At 48.3% G+C, this 22,721-nt stretch overlaps 9 protein-coding genes across 9 annotated transcripts; 4 read left to right on the top strand and 5 right to left on the bottom strand.

The window, feature by feature from the left end:
• Window positions 1–17: 17 nt before the first annotated feature.
• On the bottom strand, window positions 18–2,541 carry BO85DRAFT_375764 (2-deoxyglucose-6-phosphate phosphatase; the record flags this gene model as incomplete). Its single annotated transcript, XM_025656188.1, has 7 exons — window positions 18–391; window positions 445–846; window positions 914–1,128; window positions 1,709–2,141; window positions 2,209–2,318; window positions 2,370–2,391; window positions 2,445–2,541. The coding sequence occupies 7 exons, from the start codon at window positions 2,539–2,541 to the stop codon at window positions 18–20; spliced, it is 1,653 nt and encodes a 550-aa protein (XP_025513889.1).
• Window positions 2,542–2,884: 343 nt separating this feature from the next.
• On the bottom strand, window positions 2,885–4,111 carry BO85DRAFT_451192 (class I SAM-dependent methyltransferase). The gene has a single exon (XM_025660534.1). The coding sequence runs from the start codon at window positions 3,929–3,931 to the stop codon at window positions 2,960–2,962; it is 972 nt and encodes a 323-aa protein (XP_025513888.1). The 5' UTR covers window positions 3,932–4,111; the 3' UTR covers window positions 2,885–2,959.
• Window positions 4,112–7,019: 2,908 nt separating this feature from the next.
• On the bottom strand, window positions 7,020–8,492 carry BO85DRAFT_70246 (PKS-like enzyme). Its single transcript, XM_025665604.1, has 3 exons — window positions 8,140–8,492; window positions 7,844–8,084; window positions 7,020–7,791 (listed from the first exon to the last, which is right to left on the bottom strand). Exons 1-3 carry the CDS (start codon window positions 8,246–8,248, stop codon window positions 7,080–7,082), a joined length of 1,062 nt encoding a protein of 353 aa, XP_025513887.1. The 5' UTR covers window positions 8,249–8,492; the 3' UTR covers window positions 7,020–7,079.
• Window positions 8,493–8,641: 149 nt separating this feature from the next.
• Window positions 8,642–9,287, top strand: BO85DRAFT_70231 (uncharacterized protein). The gene has a single exon (XM_025665603.1). It carries the CDS (start codon window positions 8,880–8,882, stop codon window positions 9,216–9,218), a length of 339 nt encoding a protein of 112 aa, XP_025513886.1. The 5' UTR covers window positions 8,642–8,879; the 3' UTR covers window positions 9,219–9,287.
• BO85DRAFT_470257 (oxidoreductase) lies at window positions 8,931–10,622 on the bottom strand. The gene is made up of 2 exons (XM_025662385.1): window positions 10,164–10,622; window positions 8,931–10,111 (listed from the first exon to the last, which is right to left on the bottom strand). Exons 1-2 carry the CDS (start codon window positions 10,454–10,456, stop codon window positions 9,358–9,360), a joined length of 1,047 nt encoding a protein of 348 aa, XP_025513885.1. The 5' UTR covers window positions 10,457–10,622; the 3' UTR covers window positions 8,931–9,357.
• A 500-nt stretch (window positions 10,623–11,122) lies between these two features.
• frdA (putative FAD dependent oxidoreductase) lies at window positions 11,123–13,036 on the top strand. The gene has a single exon (XM_025658059.1). The coding sequence runs from the start codon at window positions 11,408–11,410 to the stop codon at window positions 12,863–12,865; it is 1,458 nt and encodes a 485-aa protein (XP_025513884.1). The 5' UTR covers window positions 11,123–11,407; the 3' UTR covers window positions 12,866–13,036.
• A 2,033-nt stretch (window positions 13,037–15,069) lies between these two features.
• BO85DRAFT_70186 (CFEM domain-containing protein) lies at window positions 15,070–16,391 on the top strand. The gene is made up of 3 exons (XM_025665602.1): window positions 15,070–15,402; window positions 15,462–15,821; window positions 15,954–16,391. The coding sequence occupies exons 1-3, from the start codon at window positions 15,322–15,324 to the stop codon at window positions 16,212–16,214; spliced, it is 702 nt and encodes a 233-aa protein (XP_025513883.1). The 5' UTR covers window positions 15,070–15,321; the 3' UTR covers window positions 16,215–16,391.
• Window positions 16,392–17,849: 1,458 nt separating this feature from the next.
• Window positions 17,850–18,321, top strand: BO85DRAFT_375909 (uncharacterized protein; the record flags this gene model as incomplete). The annotated part of the gene is made up of 2 exons (XM_025656194.1): window positions 17,850–18,017; window positions 18,097–18,321. The coding sequence occupies 2 exons, from the start codon at window positions 17,850–17,852 to the stop codon at window positions 18,319–18,321; spliced, it is 393 nt and encodes a 130-aa protein (XP_025513882.1).
• A 921-nt stretch (window positions 18,322–19,242) lies between these two features.
• On the bottom strand, window positions 19,243–20,165 carry BO85DRAFT_498378 (RTA1 domain-containing protein; the record flags this gene model as incomplete). Its single annotated transcript, XM_025664032.1, has 2 exons — window positions 19,243–19,955; window positions 20,057–20,165. 2 exons carry the CDS (start codon window positions 20,163–20,165, stop codon window positions 19,243–19,245), a joined length of 822 nt encoding a protein of 273 aa, XP_025513881.1.
• Window positions 20,166–22,721: the final 2,556 nt, after the last annotated feature.

Below are 22,721 nucleotides of genomic sequence, written 5' to 3'. Positions count from 1 at the left end.
AAGAACCTATCCATAACTCACAGTCCAAGGGCACGAATCTCAAACTCCACAATACTAGGAATAGCCTCCCAAAGGGAGGGACCTTCAGGCTTCCAGCCCAAAGCGCGCAGCCGACTAGCCCGACTGCGACAGTTTCCACCCCACAGAACCGGCGCCCATGGATGGAACTTGATAGCGTCTTCAACGGCCAAAGTCTCTATATCCGCAGTAGCAAGCTTTCCACTTTCATGAGCAATCTGTGTGACCTTCTCGCTGACGCCCTTCCATGAGAATTCGCCGGCCTCTGCAAAATAGTATCCCTCTGGGCCCCAGGTCGCTGATCCCCCGTTCGGCTTCAGTGCTTCTTCAGCTAGGACGAGGAATGCTTTGGCTACGTCGCTGACGTGACAATCTGCATCAAAGTTAGTCTATCTTCAAGTTTCAGAAATGTCGAAGGGAACTCACAATCCCAAAGGTTCTCCCCCTTCCCAACAGTAAATCCTTTTCCCCGATTCAAAATAGCCTCTGTCAAGAACGGAATCTGCATGCTCCGCTTCTTGATCGGTCCCTCACCCACACCATAGATGGTCGGCGGGCATACAATCGCCGTGGGAACGTTCAGTCGCATTCCACCGGTGATAACAGCATCATCAACATTTCGGTGCAGTGCCTCGGCAGGCAGGTTGATGATCTCATGAATATCTTTCACATCGTCGTAGATCTTTGAAGTGGGGTTTCCAGGTCCAGTAGACATATCGTTGAGAACACCCGTTCCGGAGATGTGAATATATCTGCCTCTCCCAGTGCCGGATGCTAGACCGGCGAGAAGGGAGTTCACTGCGGGAACGTGGTCGGAGCTGGCAGTTTCTGTGCCGGTATGACAATATTAGTGGATGACTTTTGATGAGTTTTGGCCACAGAGAACCAGACTTACGCAGCACAACATCAGCCTTCGCAGCCTCCTCCTTCAGAACTGCATCATCATCGAGGGTTCCGATGACGGTGCTGATGTTCGGAAAGCGGCTCTTGAGCTTATCAGCTTGCTCTTGGTCTCGGACTAGTGCCACGACGTCGTACTCGGGATGAGCAGCGATGAGGGTGACAGCTGTTTGGCCACCGACATAGCCGGTCGCGCCAGTGATGAAGACTCTAGGAGACATAGTTGGATAATGTGCTTGAGTGGTTTGAGTTGCTGTGGTGGTTACTGTATTGGATGTGTGTTGTTTGAGTGTGTATGAGACATTGAAGATGGGTAACTCTTGCCATTTTATATTCAATTCTTCAAGATATGCAGCCTTTGTCGATTACCAAGAAAACAAAGAATGTCGTGGAATTGCTAAGCAGACCTGGCTTTGAGGCTATTCGGACAGTCTGACACGAGGCTCGCCGAGCTCGCCGAATGCGCTGGATTGACTAGTTCCGGATGGGTTATCACTAGTTCCAACTATGTTTATGCTTAGGTTCAGCCTCCGAGGTTCTTACTGGCTCGCTATTTATCGCCCATTATAGTCAATTTCTCGTGTTCCTTGTGTCTTCCTATCTTTCACTAACAGAGTAATGCATTTCTAATCGCCGAAGCCCGTTTTCGGGTCTATTGCAAAACTGACTCAGGTCATCTATCTCTATGTTGCTCCCAAGCTCTATAAATCTTCTAAAGTCAAACCCCCTCTACAACAACCCTGACAACCCAACCCTAAACCCCCCATCACACCTCTCCACCCCGACGAACCTCAAATCCCTCACCACCCAATCAGCCCCTGCCTCCTTCAACATCTCAACTGAATGCGTCGTCGCAACCGCCAAAACCTTACAATTAGCGGCTTTTCCCGCCCGAATACCAGCGGGCGCATCCTCCACCACCAAGACATCCTTACTGCCCTCATCACCATTCTCCCTCGAAGCCAGAATCTTCTCTTTCCCCTTGCGATAGCCCTCCGGATCTGGTTTTCCCAGCGTGACATCCTCGGCGACAGTGACATGTTGCGGTTGAGGGAGTTGTAGAACGTTTAACCACCCATTCAGTAATGCTTTCGTTCCGGATGTCACAATAGCGTGGGGAATGTGGAGTTTGGTCAATGATTCGAGGAGATTGCGCGCGCCGGGGATTTCGACGGCGGGGGTTTTGCTGAGGGTGGGGATTTGGGATTCCATATTGCTGACATCTAGATAGATTATGAGCGACTTGCTGTCAATTGTTGATAAGGGGCTGTCGAGGTGGGAAGTACGTACATTCCCAGTTTGCCTTTGCGGGATCTAGCCGTTGTAGAACATCGATGCTTCGTCGACCGTGCGAGGTGCGGAGAATTTCTTCATGGTCGATGCCTAATTCATTGCCGATTCTACAGTTGTGAGTCTCCGGTTGTCTCTTGGGTGAGTTGGTGATGGTATACCTTTTCCAGTTCTCGACAATAGCTGCGTATTCGTTAGATTTATCCTCGGAATCTGTATAGGAATGCTTGGCTTACCTTCTGTTGAGTCAATGATAGTGCCGTCGAAGTCTAGTAGAACTCCTGCGAAGGTATAAGATACCTCCATTTCAGAAAATTGTGTTTCAGGTGACATTTTGAATTGTGACAAATACTTATCGACGTTACGGGGTTCAACTGCTGTGTTTATCGAGCTACATCTTTATATCAAAAGACGTGGCGCTGATAGGCGGGTAGTTACTCGATATGGTAACTGTCCCGCCTACTGAACAGGTAATCAACCCGACATTTCTTGAGACAATCAATCATGAAATATGGTTAGAGTTAAAGTTGAATCTTGTTGCAGATCACTACGACTTTATTAATAGATATCTGGGTCTGGGTCTAGATCTGGGTAAATATGCTCTAATATGAAGGATTCCATAGTTGCATATCTGGGAGCACAAGAGTCGCGAACTGGTAGCTTATCAAAGGAATCATTAACCACATTAAAAATCCCCATTCTAGGTAGAGCTAATTAACCGAAAAAAAAAACATCCATCTAATCATGCCAACTACATCGGCTTCTGCGCCGTAACAACCAAAACATCAAAAATCGGATGAATATCCTTCCTCAACGACTCCCTCTTCACCCCGGCATTCAATTCCTCAATATCACTCTGCTCCCACCCCAACACATCCCCAAACAACGCAGCCGTGAAGCCCTCCACGCCCTCCACAAAATTCACCCTCATAAAACTCCCACACTCCTTCAACCTCGCATCCTTGGGCCAACTCCCAATCGGCAACTTAAACTTCATCGTATGCACGGCCCCAAACCCAGCCTCACCAACCCACTTCTCAAACTCCGGCGCCGGATCCATCGTCTGCCCAATCTTCAAACACGCCTCCTTCAACCCATCCATCATCTTCACCATGTAACTATCCGCCTTCAGACTCTCATCCTCCGAATACAACGTATTCACACTCTCCTGCAACTCCAACCAACCCCCCGGCTTCAAATTCTCATAACACTGCTGAATCAACCTCGGCCAATCGCGAATCGACCCCGCCATATACCGACAATGAATATAATCATACGGTGCACTCTCCATCCAATCCTTCTCCACATCATCCACAACGAATTTCACATTCGGCGGTACCCACGATGGTTGGATCGGACTGAGATCGTTGCCTACGATCTGCTCCACATTCGGGTACTCGTCGCCCATTTGAATGGCCCAGATGCCGGTGCCGGTGCCAATATCTAGAATGCGTTTCCCGTCTGGGTTTAGCGGCGCAAGGAACAGTCGGTTGTTGATAAGTCGGTAGAAGATGTGGTGCACCATGTCTAATCGGTCTTGTTCGGGCTGATCGTTGGGAAACGGGTAGTTTCCCAGATGGTGTGCGTGGTAGCGTCGACCATGCTTGTATTCGTATTTGAGTACGCTCGAGCTGAGGGACGTTGTGGAGGATTCGGTGCCTAGGCTGATTGCGTCGTCGTCGTGGTCCACCTCAATGGGGAGGTCGGGGGCGATGGAGCCCATTGTTACTACTGTGTACGTGTTGTGGTGTGGTGTGGTGTGGCTGCAAGGGATACGCAAATACGGTGCGTGTTCCCAGACGTCTGAAGAGTAGAGACAAAAAGACAGAAAGAAAAGGAGAAAAACGAGAGGGTCACGCCACTATAATCCGGAGTTTTATATCCTTCACATGGTGGATATGACGGAGCTACGATTGGACTAGTTAAAAAGTGGTAAAAACGGAGTGCATTAGATTTGATTCGCATGTTCGGCGGAAGCCGAGGCCGGTTGTTTCTCGCTAACGAAATGCCATGCCTTTAGCGCTTACGGTGGTCCACTTTTAACGGTCGGGTTGCAGCGAAACTAGCGATATAGCGAATGAGAGTGTTTTTATCAGTTGTTCAACGGGTCAATGGCTCCGGAGATGTGCCGGGGTGGGCTTAGATTGATTACTGGTGCTCCTTGATTTCGTGTTCTGCGCGTGGCAGTTATCTACGGCTCTTCTGGTGGGGTTGTTTCTATACCAGGGTGGAAGTGATGTTCTTGGCATGACTTTCGGTATACAACACATAATACTGACCTCTAGTAAATCAAAACCGAAATACCGCGTCTCCCCGGACAGTAGATAGAGATACATGTCCCAACATGTAATGAAGTTATGCCTTTCATCCCTTGCAATTATCAATTATTAGCTTACTGTAGCCTTCCTTTCATAGTACAATTTCTTCTAGCCTCTCAAATCCAACGGTAGTACTGTTTTCATTGAAGGCGCTGGTTGCTTGAGACCTCTCGTCTTCTTTTCGATCCCCTGACTTCTCTCTCAGCGCTAGATTCAAATTGGCAAGAAGTGTTTGGATGTTACTTCCCCCCCCCCAGGAGCAAGTGATGGTGCCGCATCATACTCTCGCTTGATATTATCTACCATCTCCTCTCTCCCCGTGAGATGCAAAATATGTGCAATTTACCCATTGAATGGCTTGGTGAAGCCATCGGACTGACTCAGAAGAATTGGCAATCAACCCAAGTTAACGACTTCTAGATTCTATTGATACGGCATACAGGACTAAAATATGACCATAGTGCGCCTGCCAGAAACAGCTTGAATATATCCTTCTCAATAATTTAAATAAGTTCACCGGGCACGGATGCAGCAACACGGGGGACAGCTGCACTGGATCGAGTAAGGACTATGTCAGAGCAACCATTGAGTCAGACCGGATGCCGAAGAAGAGAAGGGACAGAATTACCCTTCGGATTCGTTGCGCTCCGTTAGGATCTCGTCCACCCAGCGGAGTATATCCTTGATGTGTTTACCCAGCACGAATGGCACATTGCGACTCCTTGCCTTGTGCTCGTGCGGGCAGTGAGAGGTTCGAATTGTACATTTAATGGGACTTTAGTTGTAGATTCTCGATACTCTTGCCTTTGATGTTATTGAACTCACATCTTCCCCCAGAAACGATATACCCGGGGATGGAAGACGACGGTCACCATGTACTGTTCAAACAACGAAAATTGGGCCTAAAGTCCAAATGCTGGTAACTGTGTCCAGCCCTCATGCTAGCGATATCAATATCAGCAAGGTCTGCCTGTTATTGCTGGACTTGGGGTTGATCAGTTCGCGCTTTGCTGGAGTTGGGCAACACTTATAGGCGATCTGGTTGATGCAGCAATAGTAATTTCCTGGTTTAATTTATAAATGACTTGATCATTTGAGGAAGTTGCCCTTATTACAAACATGACAGTCGGTACATGCTTCTGGCGGAGGTTATCCCTGAGACCAGATCAGCAGGACATTGATGTAACTGGAACGGTGCATAGAAATCTGAAAAGCATGAATCCGGCCATGACGGAACTCCACTTGGAAAATGCGATAAGCAGTGAAGCCTAAATAGTAGCAACGCCGACGGAGAATTGGTGATCATTTAAATTGTAGTTAATTGATATAATTGAACTTTCGGATCATCAAACGGTTCAGAAAGCAGAAGGGAGGACACTGACGTAATGACTAAAGCTCAAAGGCATCCAGTATGTCATATTGATCGTCTGGTTCTAGCTCTTCAAGAATGGTCGTTTGTATTGTCACTGCCATATATACCCATTCAAAGGTTCTGTATAATGCTGCGCAACATGCAAAAAGATACTAGTTATCAGGTTCAATTCTCGGATAGTTGAGACTTAAGAGGTTGACCGAGGGCAGCTAACTTGTAGACATCCATGTCTTCCCAGGGCCGACTCGGCCATCCAACAGGTACCCACGACACAGTCGCTTTCATTCTGGTCTCCCGATGTATGTATCGCAACCAGCTGCCACAAGTTGGATGCACAGTGGCCTTTTTCAGATTTTATGAATCGCATGTACAGTCGTGATGTCCACAATGTGAAAGGCCTATTCTCAGGTCACCCTCGAAAGAGCCCTCTTTTCACTTCTGATATCTTGGACTGCGCATTATACCTCCTCCTGTTTGCTTAGTGCTGGTGACGATCTGTCAGCTGTCCCAGTAGTTGGTGTACTCTTCTTATCAGTCATGTGTACCATATTTCCAAGTACTGTCAAGTTCTGCGCCCTATGGGAACCATGTACTGAAGTATATAGAATGCTTTATTCCAATATAGATAGCTAGGTTCTATTGTATGCATACAGAATGTCAAGGGCATACAGGAAGAAGATATCATGTAGTAAAGAAGTAAAGCTATGGAATAAAAGCAGAAGATAATTGGAAGAGGTCCCAACCCTCCTTATATACCTTCAAGCAGGCAAGGCTGGATTGAATTATGAAATTCAATCAGATACCGAGTGAAATGCTAGAGCATGCCTTATATAGCTGAAGACCAATACACAGCCCCAAGTCACAGTGATAATCGATGTTGGAGCTTAGTATCCAAGCAAGGCAGTAGATTACTTCACCAATCCTCCCAGTGCCCTTGTTCATTCATGGTCTATCTAGGTGAATGGTTGGATGAATCATGCTTCCCTTCTCATCTTTCAAGCATCGGCGAAAAAGGCTGTCTAAACCGAGACAACGCTCAAAAATCTTATCTTCCTAAATAAGTTTAAGCTTCCGTCGCCATCATTGGTATAACCAAATTCTACTTGGACTATCAGCATGGACAAAGAAACATCTAAACAGGCACTTATTAGATTGATAGAAAATCACATGTCTCCAGTAAGTCACAATTTCTGGATCTTCGAGTTAGCAGGTACAAGAGCCGCTATCTGCTGACTGATAGCAATTAGATCCATCCTTTCATCAAAAATAAGAACCTCCATATCCATTTGACCGTTCAAGATTCTTTTGCACTCAGTCCGCAAGTACAGCCATCGGACGCCCTCCGCGGGAAGCCTTTGCTTGATCTCCGTGGAGAGAGTCAAGGAGACGTTCAGCAGTTTGCCCGAAAATTTCTTGGTGCCGTCATCGTTGAGAACTCTCCAATCGCTCCGTCCTTCATTGCGGGCCTTTTCCTGGCGCTTCGCAAACTCGAGCATGGCCGCTATACTCCCCATCGGAAATGGCTTTCCCTCTTCATGCCGGACATAGTTCTCTTGAATCGGAAGTGGCATGTCTCCCACAAACTGTACCATGTCATTGGTCCATCGGGCCTTGCCTCCACTTTCCGACGGCCGCGAGCCTAGCGGGAGATAGTCCCAACCCGGTTCAACCCATTGCTCGATGAATGGAAAATCGGTGGGCAGAGCTCTCGGGATGAAGTTCTTGAGGTAGGACTGACCCCTTCGAAATCCTTCGGGATAGAAGGCGCAGTGGTAAGAAATCCAATTCGGGTCACTGTCTGTCTCGAGTTTGGTGAGGTCCACAGGAGAAGGGGGAGTGAAGAGACGCCAGTCAGTTTGGATTGTGATGCCTGTGATGGACGGGTTGGTGATGCTGTCAAGTATGTAAGCATCTGTTATTCCGGGAATGATTGTTTCCTACATACCCTATATCCACAGACACGGCGAGTTTTTCATTCTGGAATGATTCGACTCGGAGGGTAGACTGTGCTTTCCCGATGTTCACTTCTCGCAAGGTCATCCTCAAGGGTGCCGAGGCGAAAGTTGGACGGTAGAATTGGACATAAGAATTTCGAAGGTCAGTCTGAGATTGCAGTTTAGGGTGTTGTGTGGCATAATAGAGAGCATATTTGGTCATGAGGCAAGCTACATAGCCACCAACACTAACTATAACGTAGTGAGTATCCCTTAGCAGGTAAGATGCGTACATTCTAGTACATACCAGAGCCGACCGCAATATCTGAGGGCAGCTGCACCGAACATTGGCGCGCAGAGGAGAATGGAAGGTCCAACGCTTGGGACAGGCTTGTGGGGAGTGGTTCTGTTGTCATTGTATCCGTCAACGACTTTTGTCCTTTCAACGGTCGGAATCTGTTATTGTAGATTTCCAGGAAAACACTTCGTGTCGGGTGCTAACTTTCTCTAAACTCCGCAAATGAGAAAGAGCTGGGAAGAGGGGGGAAATGAATGAAATTTATCGCAATAGAAAAAGGGTCTATCGGCAGATTCCACTTAGTAAACGAGAAATGATCGATTAGGGTGACCATCCTAATATGGATTGAGTATGGATTGAGGGAACCCTTTATAGCTGGTGGACAATTCACCGAATGGTGTCAGTCACGGTGTGAGCTTGGGCACGCATCCGTCCATTTGTTTGTTACATCGTCTTACATCGTCAATCCTAGTCGCGGCCGCTAGTCCAGCAACAACCGTGCTTGAGAATTCCAACCTTGATAGAAAAAGGGGCTGTGTCTCTTCTCTCTTTGTTTGTGTCTGTTGGATCCAACAATCCTGCAATCGCATACCCTAGGTAAACCTATGATACCCCTGAAAGCCCTTTTCTTCTCTCTAATTTCTCGCCTTTCTTTGTAACTGCCCCGTAATAACTTTCTACTGTCAACTATTTCTGTATCTCGCTATCTAGCCTCTTTGTTAGTGTTGGAGCAATGTCTAACATGGGTTATGAATTATATGTCAAAATTTCGATCTGGTAACTGCCGATGTGGTCTGGTAGCCTTGTTTCTCTCCAGAACCAGACGCTATCATCATTCACTCCAAATGTGGGGTCTATGCACGCGTTATATCTCACATTATGAGAAAAGGTCCAGTCCTGCCCACTCTGTTAGAGTGAATCAGCTGACGATAAAGGTAACAGGCATTACCTTACTGTGGGTGAGCACATTGACCGTATACAGTTACTTCATCAGTCCCTTGCCACCCAGATCTGACCCCCACACTACGGTACCAATAATGTACTTTCTAAGAAAATTGTGGACAAGATATACGATACAGGTTCTCTAGCAGTTTATCTAAGCTCTATGATGTCTGACAGCTGGCCGGTATCTCCGACTTGGAATCTTTCAAGTGTTCGCCCTAGGACGCAAAAAGTTTGTAGCGTTAGAAAGCCTCGTTTGAAGTTGAAGCTGGGGAGCGCATTACATTACATGTTGCGTCCGCCTCGCGTCTCGGGCTTCAACTGTCCCAATGCAATTTGCCGAGATCTCCATTCATTCCACTCATCTACCGAGCGCGTTTCATCCTCTTCTCCCGGCAACAAGGGCGGGATAACCCCTCCCTTAAGGCGCTGGAGAGATGCAGTTCGCTTGGGACGTACCAGATAGGCCACACTTTCCCGTTGCACCATCGCTTGGTCCCCTGGAGCTGTCACCACCCGGTGCAGAGAGCTGCGCAAGACACCTCCCGTCCACTCTACCAATGTGTCGCCAACATTCACAACAGCACACCCGGGCTCCGGTTTTATGTATTGCCAGTTTTCTTTGACATTCTCACGACTCGCGGGGAGAACTTGGAGTCCGCCTGCGATATTAAATAAGAGCGTCATTGTTCCCATGTCAGTGTGGCCGCCAAAGGATATGCGGTCATAATCGGGATTGGCTTGGGCTGGGCTCCAGAGCAGGCGGACTAAGCTCTCAGATTCCTGGTCCAACGGACTCAGTGCTTCGAGTGTCTTGGGTTCGATGCCCAAGCAAATGTCCAACTTGGCCAAGACTTCATCTAATATAGCGTGGGCGTGTTCGATGAACTTCCGGAGCTGCTCTTTGCTGGTGTTGATCACTTCAGGGTGGAGGCTTGAGCGATTGGGGTATCCTAGCACTTCATCTTGGCTTAGCGAGTAGGCGTGGATATGGTCGGCTTCGCCATTGTCCGTCTTTATGCTTCCTATCCCTTTATATCTGATCGAAAGTTAAACATACAAGGCCGAGGACTGGGGTTGCAAGTACATACCTCATAAAGTCTGGGGGCTTGTAGGTATAAGACTTCAGAGTCTCTTGTCCCAGCGTAGAGAGCTGTGTAGTCAACTCGAACATTCCTTCGGCGTCCTGAAGCAGAGCAGCCCCCTCATCTGACCCCCTCAAGTCCAACAGAAAGAATCCCCATTGTTGGCACGCTTCGAACAATTCCTCTACTTCTTCTGTCGTGTTGTTCTTCAATCCTTCGAGAGAGATCTTTGACAGTGAAACAACAGGTAGTTCTGAAGGGAACGGAGGAATCTGATCGAAATATTCTTGAGTTGGCATGATACCAAGTTGCCTAACATGGAATCCTGTCCCGGGTGAACCCTCAATCAAAGTGTATGACAAACAACTCTGCGAGGGCAGTTTGTGGGTTGCGAAAAGATAGCAGCGAAGGGACAAAGTTGAAATGTGAGCACCTGTAGTAGTGTCTTCTTCGGTCTTTCCTCTTAGTCTCCTGCACTCTATTGCGAACTTGAGGTGGAACAAGAGTTACAGGGCTATTTATAAGAGCCATCAATCACGTGTCGGACCGCATTCACCCATCACACGTACATCAAAACTTCCCATGTAGCCATTGGGTTGTGAATAGCTAAGAAGTGGACCAATTAAAGAACGTATCTAAGAGATAACTGTTGTAAGCATCATTTGGACAAGGCTGATAGTGATAGTGTTCCAGCAGGGGTGTGGATCCTGTGTTGGGATCAGCAGCTCAGTTACGATCATACTTCTTTGTACTTCTTGTTGGACTGAGTGGTTAAGATCCTGTGGTATGGTGTCTAATCATCTACTTAATAATTACTTACAAGTTACTACACTACGAAAACCAAATCTGATTGGTGCCCGGATGTGCCTCCAACACTTACTTAACCATCCAATAAGATTACAGATAAGCGCGACTGTAAATGCTGCTGTGCGGAGATGTTCTAGACTTCCACATTCCAACAGGAGAGCAGTCATACAACACCTACATGCATCCATCGATTCCCAATCACGTTATTCCTCGCAGTACCCTTCAAAAGCCCTGACTTTATCCGGACTCAAACTATCCGATCGTACAACCCATCGCAACATACCACCACCACCACCTTGTTAGATCATACGATCCCGTCACTAATACTACTATAACCCCTCACCACCCCAACCAAACTATTACCACTACTAGCTTACAACTACAACTACACCTACACCTACAACCTCTACACATCCATCCTCAACCATCCAAAAACATCAAAAATGACCCCCCAAACCATAATAATCGGCACCGGCCTGGCGGGCCTAACCACGACCAGCACGCTCTTAACGCACCACATCCCAGTGCTCCTCCTCGACCGGGCGCCCAAACCCGGCGGTAACAGCATCAAAGCCTCGTCAGGGATCAACGCCGCACCGACACGATACCAACCCGACCCGGATTCCATCACCACATTCCAACACGATACCATCCTCTCCGCAGGAATGCCGTATACCTCCGCTGAAGGGGTAGAGCGCACCCGACGCGAGAAACTCATCAACACCCTTACAACCAAGTCCGCGGACGCGCTATACTGGCTTACGGATGACATCGGGGTCGATCTGAGTCGGGTCACTCGACTCGGGGGACATAGTGTATCGCGGACGCATCGGGGAAGTGGGAAGGGGACACCGGGGTATGATATCATCAAAGGGTTATTGGGACGGGTGTCGGAGGATAAGAATTGTCGGATGGAGGTGGGGAGACGGGTCACTAGGATTCTACGAGAAGAGGGGGGAGGAGGACGGGTAGTTGGGGTGGAGTATACTGTCCAGGATAATGAGGAAAGGGGCAATCAGACAAAAACAGAGACAGCGTACGGACCTGTCGTTGTCGCGAGTGGAGGGTTCGCAGGCGATGCGAGAGGGTTGTTAGCGCAGTATCGGCCCGATCTGGAGGGGATACCGTCGACGAATGAGCAGCGCGAGGGGACGCAGCCTCTACTGCAGGATGTTGGGGCGGCCGTGGTGGATATGGAGCAGGTGCAGGTGCATCCGACGGGGTTTGTGGGAGGGAAGGAAGATGAGGCGGAGGCGATGGTGAAGATATTGGCGGCGGAGGCGTTGAGGGGGGAGGGGGGTATACTTGTGCTTGGGGATGGGAGGAGGTTTGTGAATGAGTTGGAGACGAGGGAGAAGGTGACAGGGGAAGTGATGGGGCGGGCGGAGAGGTTGCCGACCAAGGCGAGGCAGTGGGATGTGAAGCTGGTGCTGGATGAGGGGGCTGCTGCGGCGTTGCAGTCGCATTTGGGATTTTATATGTGGAAGGGATTGGTTAAGAAGACGACGGTTGGGGAGTTGGGGGAGATGTCGGCGCTGGAGGAGACGCTGAGGGAGTATGCGGATGTGGTCGCTGGGAAGAGGCAGGATGAGTTTGGGCGTCAGTCGTTTGGAAATTGGACGCTGAGGGAGGTCAAGCCGGAGTCGGTGGTGTATGTGGGAAAGGTTACCCCGGTTGTTCACTTTACCATGGGAGGCGTGGTGATCAACGAGCGCAGCCAGGTGTTGGACGGTCTGGGGCAGCCGATTCCCGGACTCTGGGCGGCGGGCGAGATTACCGGGGGTCTCCATGGCCAGAATCGGTTGGGGGGATCGTCGCTGTTGGAGTGCGCGGTCTTCGGTCGCATTGCCGGAGAGGAAGCGGCGGCTTATTATCAGGGACTGAAGGAGACATGTTCCTGAGCATATACTTGATGGGAGAGACTGGTGGTTGTGATAATTTACGGGTTGATTGTGATATTATGTATTATGCATGCTACAGTGTATTTTGTTGAATAAGCTACCATTGCAGCTATCTGGTCGAAATTTACTGCTTGTTTGATCTTGGGTATAAAGTTCTGGGGAACAGCGAGGTTCATGCAATCTACTGCATCTCTAGATGTTGACCTTGTTTCGCATTCAACGCCTTACCTGATGATGGTGACAATCATCATCAGGCAGTGTAACGAATCAAGGCACTAGTCATGAGACATTACATCTCACATCTGGCCAGTGCATTCCAATGGAACCGATCAGTTTCAGGAGTCGAACCACTGCACAATGCATGCAAGCGCACTGTAATATCTTCGCAGTCAGCCATTTCGCAGAGTGATTCCAATTCGAAGGAAATTCTGCCAAGATTCCATGAACCCTGTCAAGATGATCATTGTCGCCCTTAATTGCATCATGGGGCCGTTGCATGAAAACTGGAGATAGTTAGATACCCTACATCCACGAGCAGGTGAAATAAAAGTGACGTTGGGGCAGGCAATGCAGCCCTTGCGAGGATGCGTTGATTGATGGACGGGGGACAGGCCCTGAGCACAGGGACCCATGACGTAGGGCGCCGAAGGGACGGGCTTCTCGGTCGAATTCCGGAGAAAAAGAAAAAAAAAATCTAAATTAAAACCAACAAAGAGAAGATGAGCTGTCGCACCGCCACAACTCAAACATTTACCCAGTCCGACTAGGGTCGTCGCCTCCACGGAGCGGAGTTAGTCAATCTGGTGGGCACCCTTCCCTTCTGCCTGGACTTGGAAGTGATGATACAACGCACACTTCATCCCACGTAAATGCATCAATGCACCGACCGGTCCATGGCGACTCGACGCGCTCTTCTAGAACTTTGAGTGAGTGTTTGTTTGGAAGGTGCAGATACCCCTTCTCCTTACAGACAATGCAGCCCGTGGGAAATGGAATGGCTGGATAACCCAGCCTTCCTTTCGGCCGCGCCCTGGAACTGTTTTTCCGTCCTGACTCTCGCCCACGGTTACGAGAGAAATGGTAGCTTCCTCAATCAATAGATCGAAATTAGTGGGTGGCGGAAAACTCAGCAGCTTCCCCACAACGGACCAAACAACTGTGTTGCTGTGGTACCACGAGCCAAGTTGCCGTGATACACAGAGCTCTGTAGTCAGTCCGATTGACAATGGGCGAATCAATCCTGGACTCTTCTCCAGCGTCAACGCTAGAGAGACGGCCAGAGTCGTGAGTGGCCCAGCCCTGTCGCGGAGGCAGCCAAATGTGGCTTAAGAGGGCGAGGGTCAGCCACACCGGCGGTGGGCTGATTTTAGTGGCAGAGCGAAGCACAAATCACCATCTGAGCCGGCGAAGATCGGCCCCATCGCGTCGATCCCCTGCATCCTGTCGGTCAAGGGCCCTATGCCAGTCTCTGCCCACTTCCTGGCCTTGCTTGGCCTGCCGGCATTCACATCTTGGGCATCCAGTATCCCCCTCCTCACTGACGTAGGTGGTGTGACGAAACTTGGCCTTAGCATCTCTCTGTCGTCAGATCTAGACTTCTCTAGTGTCAGTCGGCAGCCCGGTTCGTAAATTGGCGGAATAGGAGTAAACTAGATGCACTAACAAAGAGAGAAAAGGCCCTTCTCCCTAGTTCGGTTAGCAAAAGAAAAACTTAATCGACTGGAGCTTGGGATTGTTGAGGGAAAGTGGGATCAACAACCGGGGATATCTCCAAATCCCTAGATCCTCAGCCACTCGGCGCAAGCGAGGGTTTTTCCCTTCAGCCTATGAGAGGCACGCAGGGGATACAGTGGATTCGAGTTGAGCCACGGTGTCTGGGTCTGATCATGATAGACGATGCCCCTTCCCTTTAGTCCAAGATTAAGGCCAGGGTGGAGCAGCCATGACTGCATGGACTGGCCCGTGACGGTGTCCTGAGCCACGTTGGCGCGCTGGTAGCCTGGTAGATGGGGTTCTGATGCCTTTGCTGATCGACTCCAGAAGCAACCAGCGACTCGCAGAAAAAAATTAATAAAAATGAAATATGAAAAATGAAATGAAAATTGTGAAAAGCAAAAAGCAGAAAAGTAAAAACAAGCAACGCAACTACTCCAAACTAGTAGATTGACGGCAAACGCCGAAGTGAACGAATCGAGTTGTCGGTGCGGCAAACAAGGGAAGCTGCGGGCCCTGAATTTGGATTTGCACTTGTTGACTCTTTCCTGCCTCCATATTAAATCGGCTCTTGTCCCCTCGCCCTCCTTCTCTTTCTTTCCTTTCTATCTCTCCAAGCAATCCATCCAGTCCCATCATCTGTCTTTCGTGTTCATCCCGTCTTCTTCGGTTGATACCCCATTCTTCGCGCCGTCGCTCTTCGATTTCTGCTCTTGCACGTTTCCATCTTCTTATCACACACAATGAAGACCTTCTCGCTCTCCCTTGCTCTTCTGGCCGCTGCCAGCATGGTCAGCGCTGATGTCTCCGTCAGCGACTGCGCTGTATGTGTACCTGGATGTGACTTTCCTGGCGCACCTTACTGACCAGCGCGCGTCTCTAGCAAATGTGCCTTAGCAACATGAACAACAAGGCTTCTGAGCTTGGCTGCTCCAGCGGCGACATGTCCTGCCTGTGCAGCAAGCCCGACTACAGCTACGGTATCCGCGACTGCACCGCTCAGGCTTGCCCCAATGATGACGCCAACGCCGTTGTCTCGACGGCTCTTGCTTCTTGCCCCACTTCCTCTGGCAGCTCCGACTCCGCTTCTGCTACTGGTGCTTCTAGCACTGGCTCCGGCGCTGGCGGTGCTGGATCTACCACCTCTGCCTCTTCGGCTACCGGCAGTGGTGCCTCGTCTGCCTCTGGAACCAACAGTGGTAACACCAGCGGTGCCACGACTGGCGCTACCACCAGTGGAGCGGTAAGCTTAGTATACTCGTGATACCAACGTTGGGAAGCTAATCTTTTGCAGACTTCTGGTGCCACCTCTGGTGCGACCACCTTGAGCACCATCACCAGCACGAGCACTAGCACCGGCACTGTCTCTGGCCAGACCACTCTCAGCACTATCACTGGCACCAGCACCAGCACCGGTACTGTCTCTGGTGCCACCTCCGGCTCTTCTGGCAGCTCTACCTCTGGCTCTGGCTCTGGATCTGGATCTGGATCTAGCTCCAACGGCTCTGGCGGCTCTTCCTCTGCTACCGGAACTGCTCCCTCTTCCTCCGAGACCACTGGTGCTGCTCCCAAGCTTAACATTGCCGGCAGTGGAATCGCTGGTGCTCTTGGTCTCGCTGCTATGTTCCTTCTCTAGATGACTGGGCAAATGACTTGATGGCCTGGATACTTCAGGCGCCAAGACGGGACTGAAAACCTGACTTGGATTGTTTCACTATTATGGTTTACGACTTCTACGCTTTGTTTGCGGCTTGTATATGTTAATAGGATGGGTCATAGCATAATGACTAGTAGATAATGTGCCGACTGCCCAGGATCATGATCGTGGATATGCAGCAGCATGGATGGTTTATGGATGGTTTAATGGATCACCAGGTTGATTTACACTCTTTCTCGGTCGGTTAGGTAAAAAATATGAGTCAATAAACTCTTAAGATCATCAACCAAGCCGCGTAATAGATCTTGAGTAGTTGCAGCATGATGACCATGCTTATACACTGAAATAAGGAGGGGTATTCATGAAGTGGTGACGTAGACTATGCAGAGTGGCATCAGAATGTGATGTGTAACAGTCAATCCGCCGCACTGGACCTCGGAAGGTAAGCATCCACGCAACGGATGCGCGATAAGCTCGAGACTTCTGCATTTCGATGACATTGTGACTTGAGCTGATTGTGGCTTTGCGGAGATGTTCGTTTTAGAAAGCTTATCGCGTCCTCTTTATTTATAGCTCGATATACTTCAACTACATGTCGCTGTTTGATCGGATTATAAAGAAAGTTCTAGCGGAGGGCTTGTCTTTCTATATTTATCTTCAGGCATGACCTAAGCCAGTGCTGCATCATGGTGTACGGAATACATTGGGTACTTGTTGGTCGTTGCAACAAGCTTATCGTTATGTAGTTAGCTCTCGTTTGGTTTGGTGTGATTAGAAACTTTCATAGTACTACTAGTAGTAGTAAGTGATAGTGGGCTTGGGCAGTGTGGATATATATCTGCGCACCAGACGCTCTTATCACTAATGGTACTAATCCATGATTAACAGTCACCACTAAATCGCTACTACGAGGTCTTTCTCTTGAGAAAAAAAAAAGAAAAAAATAAAAAATAAAAAATAAAATAAATAAATAAATAAATAAAAATAAAAAAAATCATACTTCTAGCCTTCACATTGGCGATGGACTGCCATCTGTAGTTCCTGCTCCATTATAGAGCATTGAATTAGACATACAAACCATAAACAAGGTAAACACCAGTAGAGAGTCAGATCATGGCCCTTAGTTGCAGTCGCTGTCTCTACAGCTTCGAAGCCTCCATAGCCAGATCGCTAGTCAACATCCTATATCCAGAAATATCTCATCGCTTCCTCTTTGAATATGGGTTCATGTTATCCCCGAGCATGCGAAGAGAGGGAGACGCGGTCAGGTGACCGAATTCTTCCCGCTGTGAGCCACAGGCATCAAGGCACTAAGGCATGAAGACAGCAGTCGTATCTATATCCTCAGAAGGTAACTGATACGAGAACTACCCAACCACTCCCTCAAGCAAAGCACGGTTCAATGTAAAGGGCTATTTTTGTTCTTATCTGAATGCCTAAATTGTTCCAAAGCCTTAGTCTAGACTACATCGAATGGCAAATCCATGTAAGGAAATGGTTTATGAAGTCCAATGGTCCTGGTTCGGATGTTCCATCTACAACACAATTCAAACATACTACTCATACCATACTACAACTCCTCAAACACAAAACAAGCATTAAATGATATTAAACATGACCAACATCACCAACCTCATCAATCCATCTACGCGCCCCCTCCTCAAACGTCGCCTCCACATCCTCATTGCATCACTCATCGCTCTGACCTTCATCCTCATCATCGCCCGACTAGCAACCCCAGGCACACCAGCAACTCGCACCAATATCTGGGGTATAGCAGTGGTACAATCCTCTTGCCCCTCATAGGCATTCTCTCAATTCAATTACACTCATTAAAACTAACATTCAATTTAATGAATAGTGCCTCAAAGCCGCCCTCTTCCTCACCTACCAAATCCTAACAACCTACAAAGCCCGCTTCAAGCGATGGGCCAATCTCAAAGCCAACATGATCCTGGATATAATCGACACGGTGTTTTGGTTCGCGTTATTCATTATCAGTATAATGGGCGCGAGCGGCGGCCGTAGTGTCGCTAGTAAGGCCTTGGGTGCGTTTGTGGCTGTTTTGGCGTTGGTGTTATGGTGAGTTTTATAAGAACCAAGACCGATTGATGGTGTGGGTGGAGCTAATGGGTTATCTAGTGGGGTGGTGGGGTTGTTGTCGTATCTTTGTGTCTTGGATTATCGGTATTTCAAGGCTCATGGGAGGGTTGATTCTTATGGGAGTGAGGAAGTGAAGGGGGAGGAAGGTGTTTGATGTGGAAGAGGGTACTATTGTATATTGTTGTTTTTGTTTTTTTATGGCTGTTATGGAGTCATTAATGTATAGAAGGGGAGAAGAAAAGAGACATAGTGAGAGTTCATATATTGTATTCTGTTAAGACACTCGCCTACGTGGTCTCCCCATTGTAATACATGTTTAGTAGTTGTAGCGACGACCCTCTTAGACCACAGAGGCTTCAACCAGAAATGAATCGAATTGAGTTGAACAACTAATTACCTTACTATTATCCAGGCGTAGCAATATAGCCCAATGTACTTTCTGGGTTGAACCCCACCATCCTCAACAGATGAAGGCATAAGGTTGCAACTTTACTTTTAAAACACGTCAATCATTTTCTAATCTCCACATAGTTTAGATCGAGGATAAAGTAATTATTTTAGAGGTTTTAAGTTTAATCTCCTTATCACTTTGCTGGTTCCACTTTCAAATACCTCCTAACCATAAGCGGAAATGGGTACGACTACGACAAGGCATCTACAGTAGATGATAAGGATTTTGTTTGGAATAATACTGCGGTCGTCTGTTCGTATCTTTCCTCCTTCTAAGGAGAAGATCAGGACAGAGCGGTGATATAGGAGAGTTGAATCCCGGGTGCTACTTGGAGAAAATAGGGCTTATAGAGGAAGACTGAATGATGCAGTATGCATGACAACCAATGATCACATCGAAACACATGGGAGAAGAACGAGAAGAAAGTCGTAAATCGATAAAGGAGAAAGACACTCAAAAATTTTTCATCGCCTCCGGGCGCAGCATCTCCACCTGATCCTCCTCCATGTCCATCATCTTGCCATAAGACTTTGGACGAGCCGAGAGAATGCGACTCGGATGCATGACATTGAACAAAACACAACACAAGAACATCAACAGGGTATCAAAAATATACAGAAACATCTCACTCTGTTTCAAAACGCCCTCCGAGCCCTGCACATATTCCACCACACGGTAGATGGACCGTATCATGATCAGAACACTAGCCGTGTACAAAATGCGCATATAAGTGTGCCACGGCGGTGTGAAAGTCAAGGATACTTCAGTGGGCGAAGCAGCCATACGGCGATGGAATACCACAGTGACGATGATGAAGAAGCCGAAAAAGACCAATTGAACGATAAGACCGACCACAATGATGTTATTACCCAAAGAGATCTTGCTGGGGGTTTTGGCAGAGGCCATCATTCCGCCGCCGCCACTTTGGATGAAGAATGAGAGTACGTCGCCGGTCACGAATATCTTGGTCAGCCATGATGGCCGGATCAAAGAGTGTGAACTGCCGTCGAGGAGGCGGATGATTCGGCCCAGGATCATGTAGATGGAGGCGGAAAATAGGGCGGGGGCTAGAAGGAGAAGCAGTTCTTGTCCGACGTAGGGTTTCACGGTCCAATCGGGGGTCTCTCTGGCGCTGAAGTATCGTGCGATGTATCCAAAGGTTTCAACTAAAAAGGCTCAAGGCATTAGAAGTGTGGAGGAATAGAGGGATGAGGGAACACACAGAAGCCACCAATAACGAATGGTACAAAACACCATGTTCGCCTACGGATCAATTGGAAAAGATGCACTAGGGAGGTTGCAGCGAACAGCCCGGCAGAGATAATAGCAGCGACGACAGAGGGCTCATAGTCATAGAGCTTGTAGTCACTCGACATGGTTGAAGCTTTGGGTCGTGAGGCGTTTGGAAAAGCAGAAGTTGAACCCCAAGGAAGAGAGAACTTGGAGGACAAAGAGGATTTAATAAGTAATTAACGAACACTACGCACTGGGCAGGTGGATCTCCGCTGCGTAGCTTGCACGTTTATGCTATGGAGCTGAACGTTCTCCGCTCAGGGGCGTCCGTAGAAATCCACAGGGCTTGGGTTCTTATGGTTACCATTATAAGCTCAATGAGCATTTTGGAAAAGCCGAGAGTGATTCTGGTGGGTAACCGGTAGTAGGTGACAGGCCCGTTGTAAAGCAGTCAAAGGTTCAATGTGGATGTCACCCTCATTCATCACAAAATCAATGTAGAACCATACCTTTACGTTGATCCCCTTTCATCATATTATCTACAATTTCATACAATTCATATTGCAGCTTACTTGGTACAGTAAGATCGCAAGCACTCTTGACAGTATGAAGCTCATGTCCCTTTATAAATTCACATATACGATGCTACAAGAGAAAATCTCAATGCTGCAGGTTCGCAAGTCTAAGGGTCTTCCGGCCGTCTCAGGGCTACCAACAGGGCAGGCTACTGTGTTTACCAAGACTGCCCAGCCACTAGTAAAGACGGCACAGTAGGAACTCCCCCACTGATGGTATATCACATTGGTAAAGATATCATCCAGCGGGGATATTTCGGCGAAAATAACATGGCCCTGAAGCCAGTCGGGGCGGCAATATCATTTGCTAAAAAACGTAAGTTGATGGTGATCAATCCACCAGCTATGGAGATTGTAGTCTAATGGAATCATACATTCTCAAAATCTACGCTCAGGAGTAGGATTAATAGAGAGGGACATTTAACATCAGCCGTAGAACAATTAATAGAAATAATCAAAATTAACTTCCGGGACGATCGTCCTTCCCCGTCCTTCGTTTTTCGTATCTTATACCCGATCAGTCGAGCACGGGTCTCTTCAAACAACAGTTTTGACAAGGTAAGCCAATTGGCGTCTTTCTAGAGACAAGTGAGGTGAGACATTAACGGGAGATTGTGTGGGGACTAGCCCTATTTATATTCTGTGTGGTGCATATGTGTCTGTGCCTGAAACAGCTTTAATGGATAAACCTGGTCACCAAAACGGCCAGCACGGTGATCGACATAAGTTCAGTCGCCACTGTCCAGCAATTCTGGTGTACGCCCAAAACATTTGAGAAAAGCACCAAAGGCCACGTGCTTCTGATGATCAAATTGTTAATCGTTGAGCATGGAGCCCAGAACTGCCTTCTAGTCGTCAAAAGCACACGTCGTCTTTTGGTTTCCAGTGGTTGACGTTAGGAAGATCAGGCCTGGGGTATTCAGATAAAGCAGATCAAATACCTGGCCAGCGAAATTCAGGGTAGAAATTGCCCAGACTCAATACACCCATTTCCGTGAGAGCATCTGTCAATTGCCCATCTGCCTAGGGCCAAAACAGGGACGGGCGGAGATAGCGCTGAGTATCATGCTCACATTCAAACGTATACCCCTGATTGTGCTTCTTTTACGCCAGCCTTGATACTATGTAATACACGTGAAGACCGGCATATACTCCGGTAACCCCAGACAGGTTTTATAGCTACACTCCAACCATTAGAGTGGAGAAATCGGCCCGGCCTCCGCACATAGCTTATCCTTCTCAGCTCAGTTTTCAGGTTAACTTAATCGTATGTGAAGCTTGGCAGTTGGTCAGTAGCTACCGGTTAACTAACATCCCAGCAGCAGAGCGACGATGAGACACGTAAGTTGAAAGTGCAAGTGAGATAATCTCACGCGCCGTGGGGCATGGACACTAAGTTCCTGCCATCCGTTGCTGAGGTCGTCAACGCTGATTGAGGGAACCAAAGCAGAATTTACTGTCTATAGTAGTACTGGGGATATGCTTTATGAAAAGAACATGTCGCTGATTCAACGAGACCTTTCTCAATCGCTAGAGCAATCGGCTAGTGCCTGCCCAGCGCAGAATCGGTGCTGTCGCTTCACCGGTTAATATCCGCACCTCTGAGGTATTGGCGATGCCCTTTTCGGTCAAAACATGTCAATTACTGTGGATCCGGACCTTGATATTGTACGAGCGACATAAGGCGGCATAACCATTTAAGTTGATTGGTGTAAGCCAAGCCTAGATAATTGGGTGATTGAAACGCTGTGGCTGAAACCCATTGTGTTTTGGTAGGCTTGAAGAAGGATATGCCGATTTGTGCACCCTATCCCGAACACGATAAGCTGAGGTGCCCCTTTCTGCCAGGTTTTGCATGGGGGTCCTTCGTTACTGGTCCAGGCAATCCACACTAACACCAGTTCGTGATAACGGCGACGCCAGGGTCCATTGTAGCGTGCTTGGTAGTAAGAAGAACTGCATTCGGATCGGGGGATGATAGCGTCCGGGCAAAGAAAGCCCCGACTTGGAGTAGCGCCAACAATCGGCAACCTCCTGATTGGCGGGTGGTGACGCGGGTCCCCACTGCAGCAGGCGTGATTACGAGCCGCCGCCCATTTACTTTATAACTAGTCCCAAAATAGC

This window comes from Aspergillus piperis (genome assembly GCF_003184755.1).
Source record: "Aspergillus piperis CBS 112811 unplaced genomic scaffold BO85scaffold_14, whole genome shotgun sequence".
Classification (NCBI taxonomy): Eukaryota; Fungi; Ascomycota; class Eurotiomycetes; order Eurotiales; family Aspergillaceae; genus Aspergillus; species Aspergillus piperis.
This window is presented reverse-complemented; position numbering and strand designations above follow the sequence as displayed.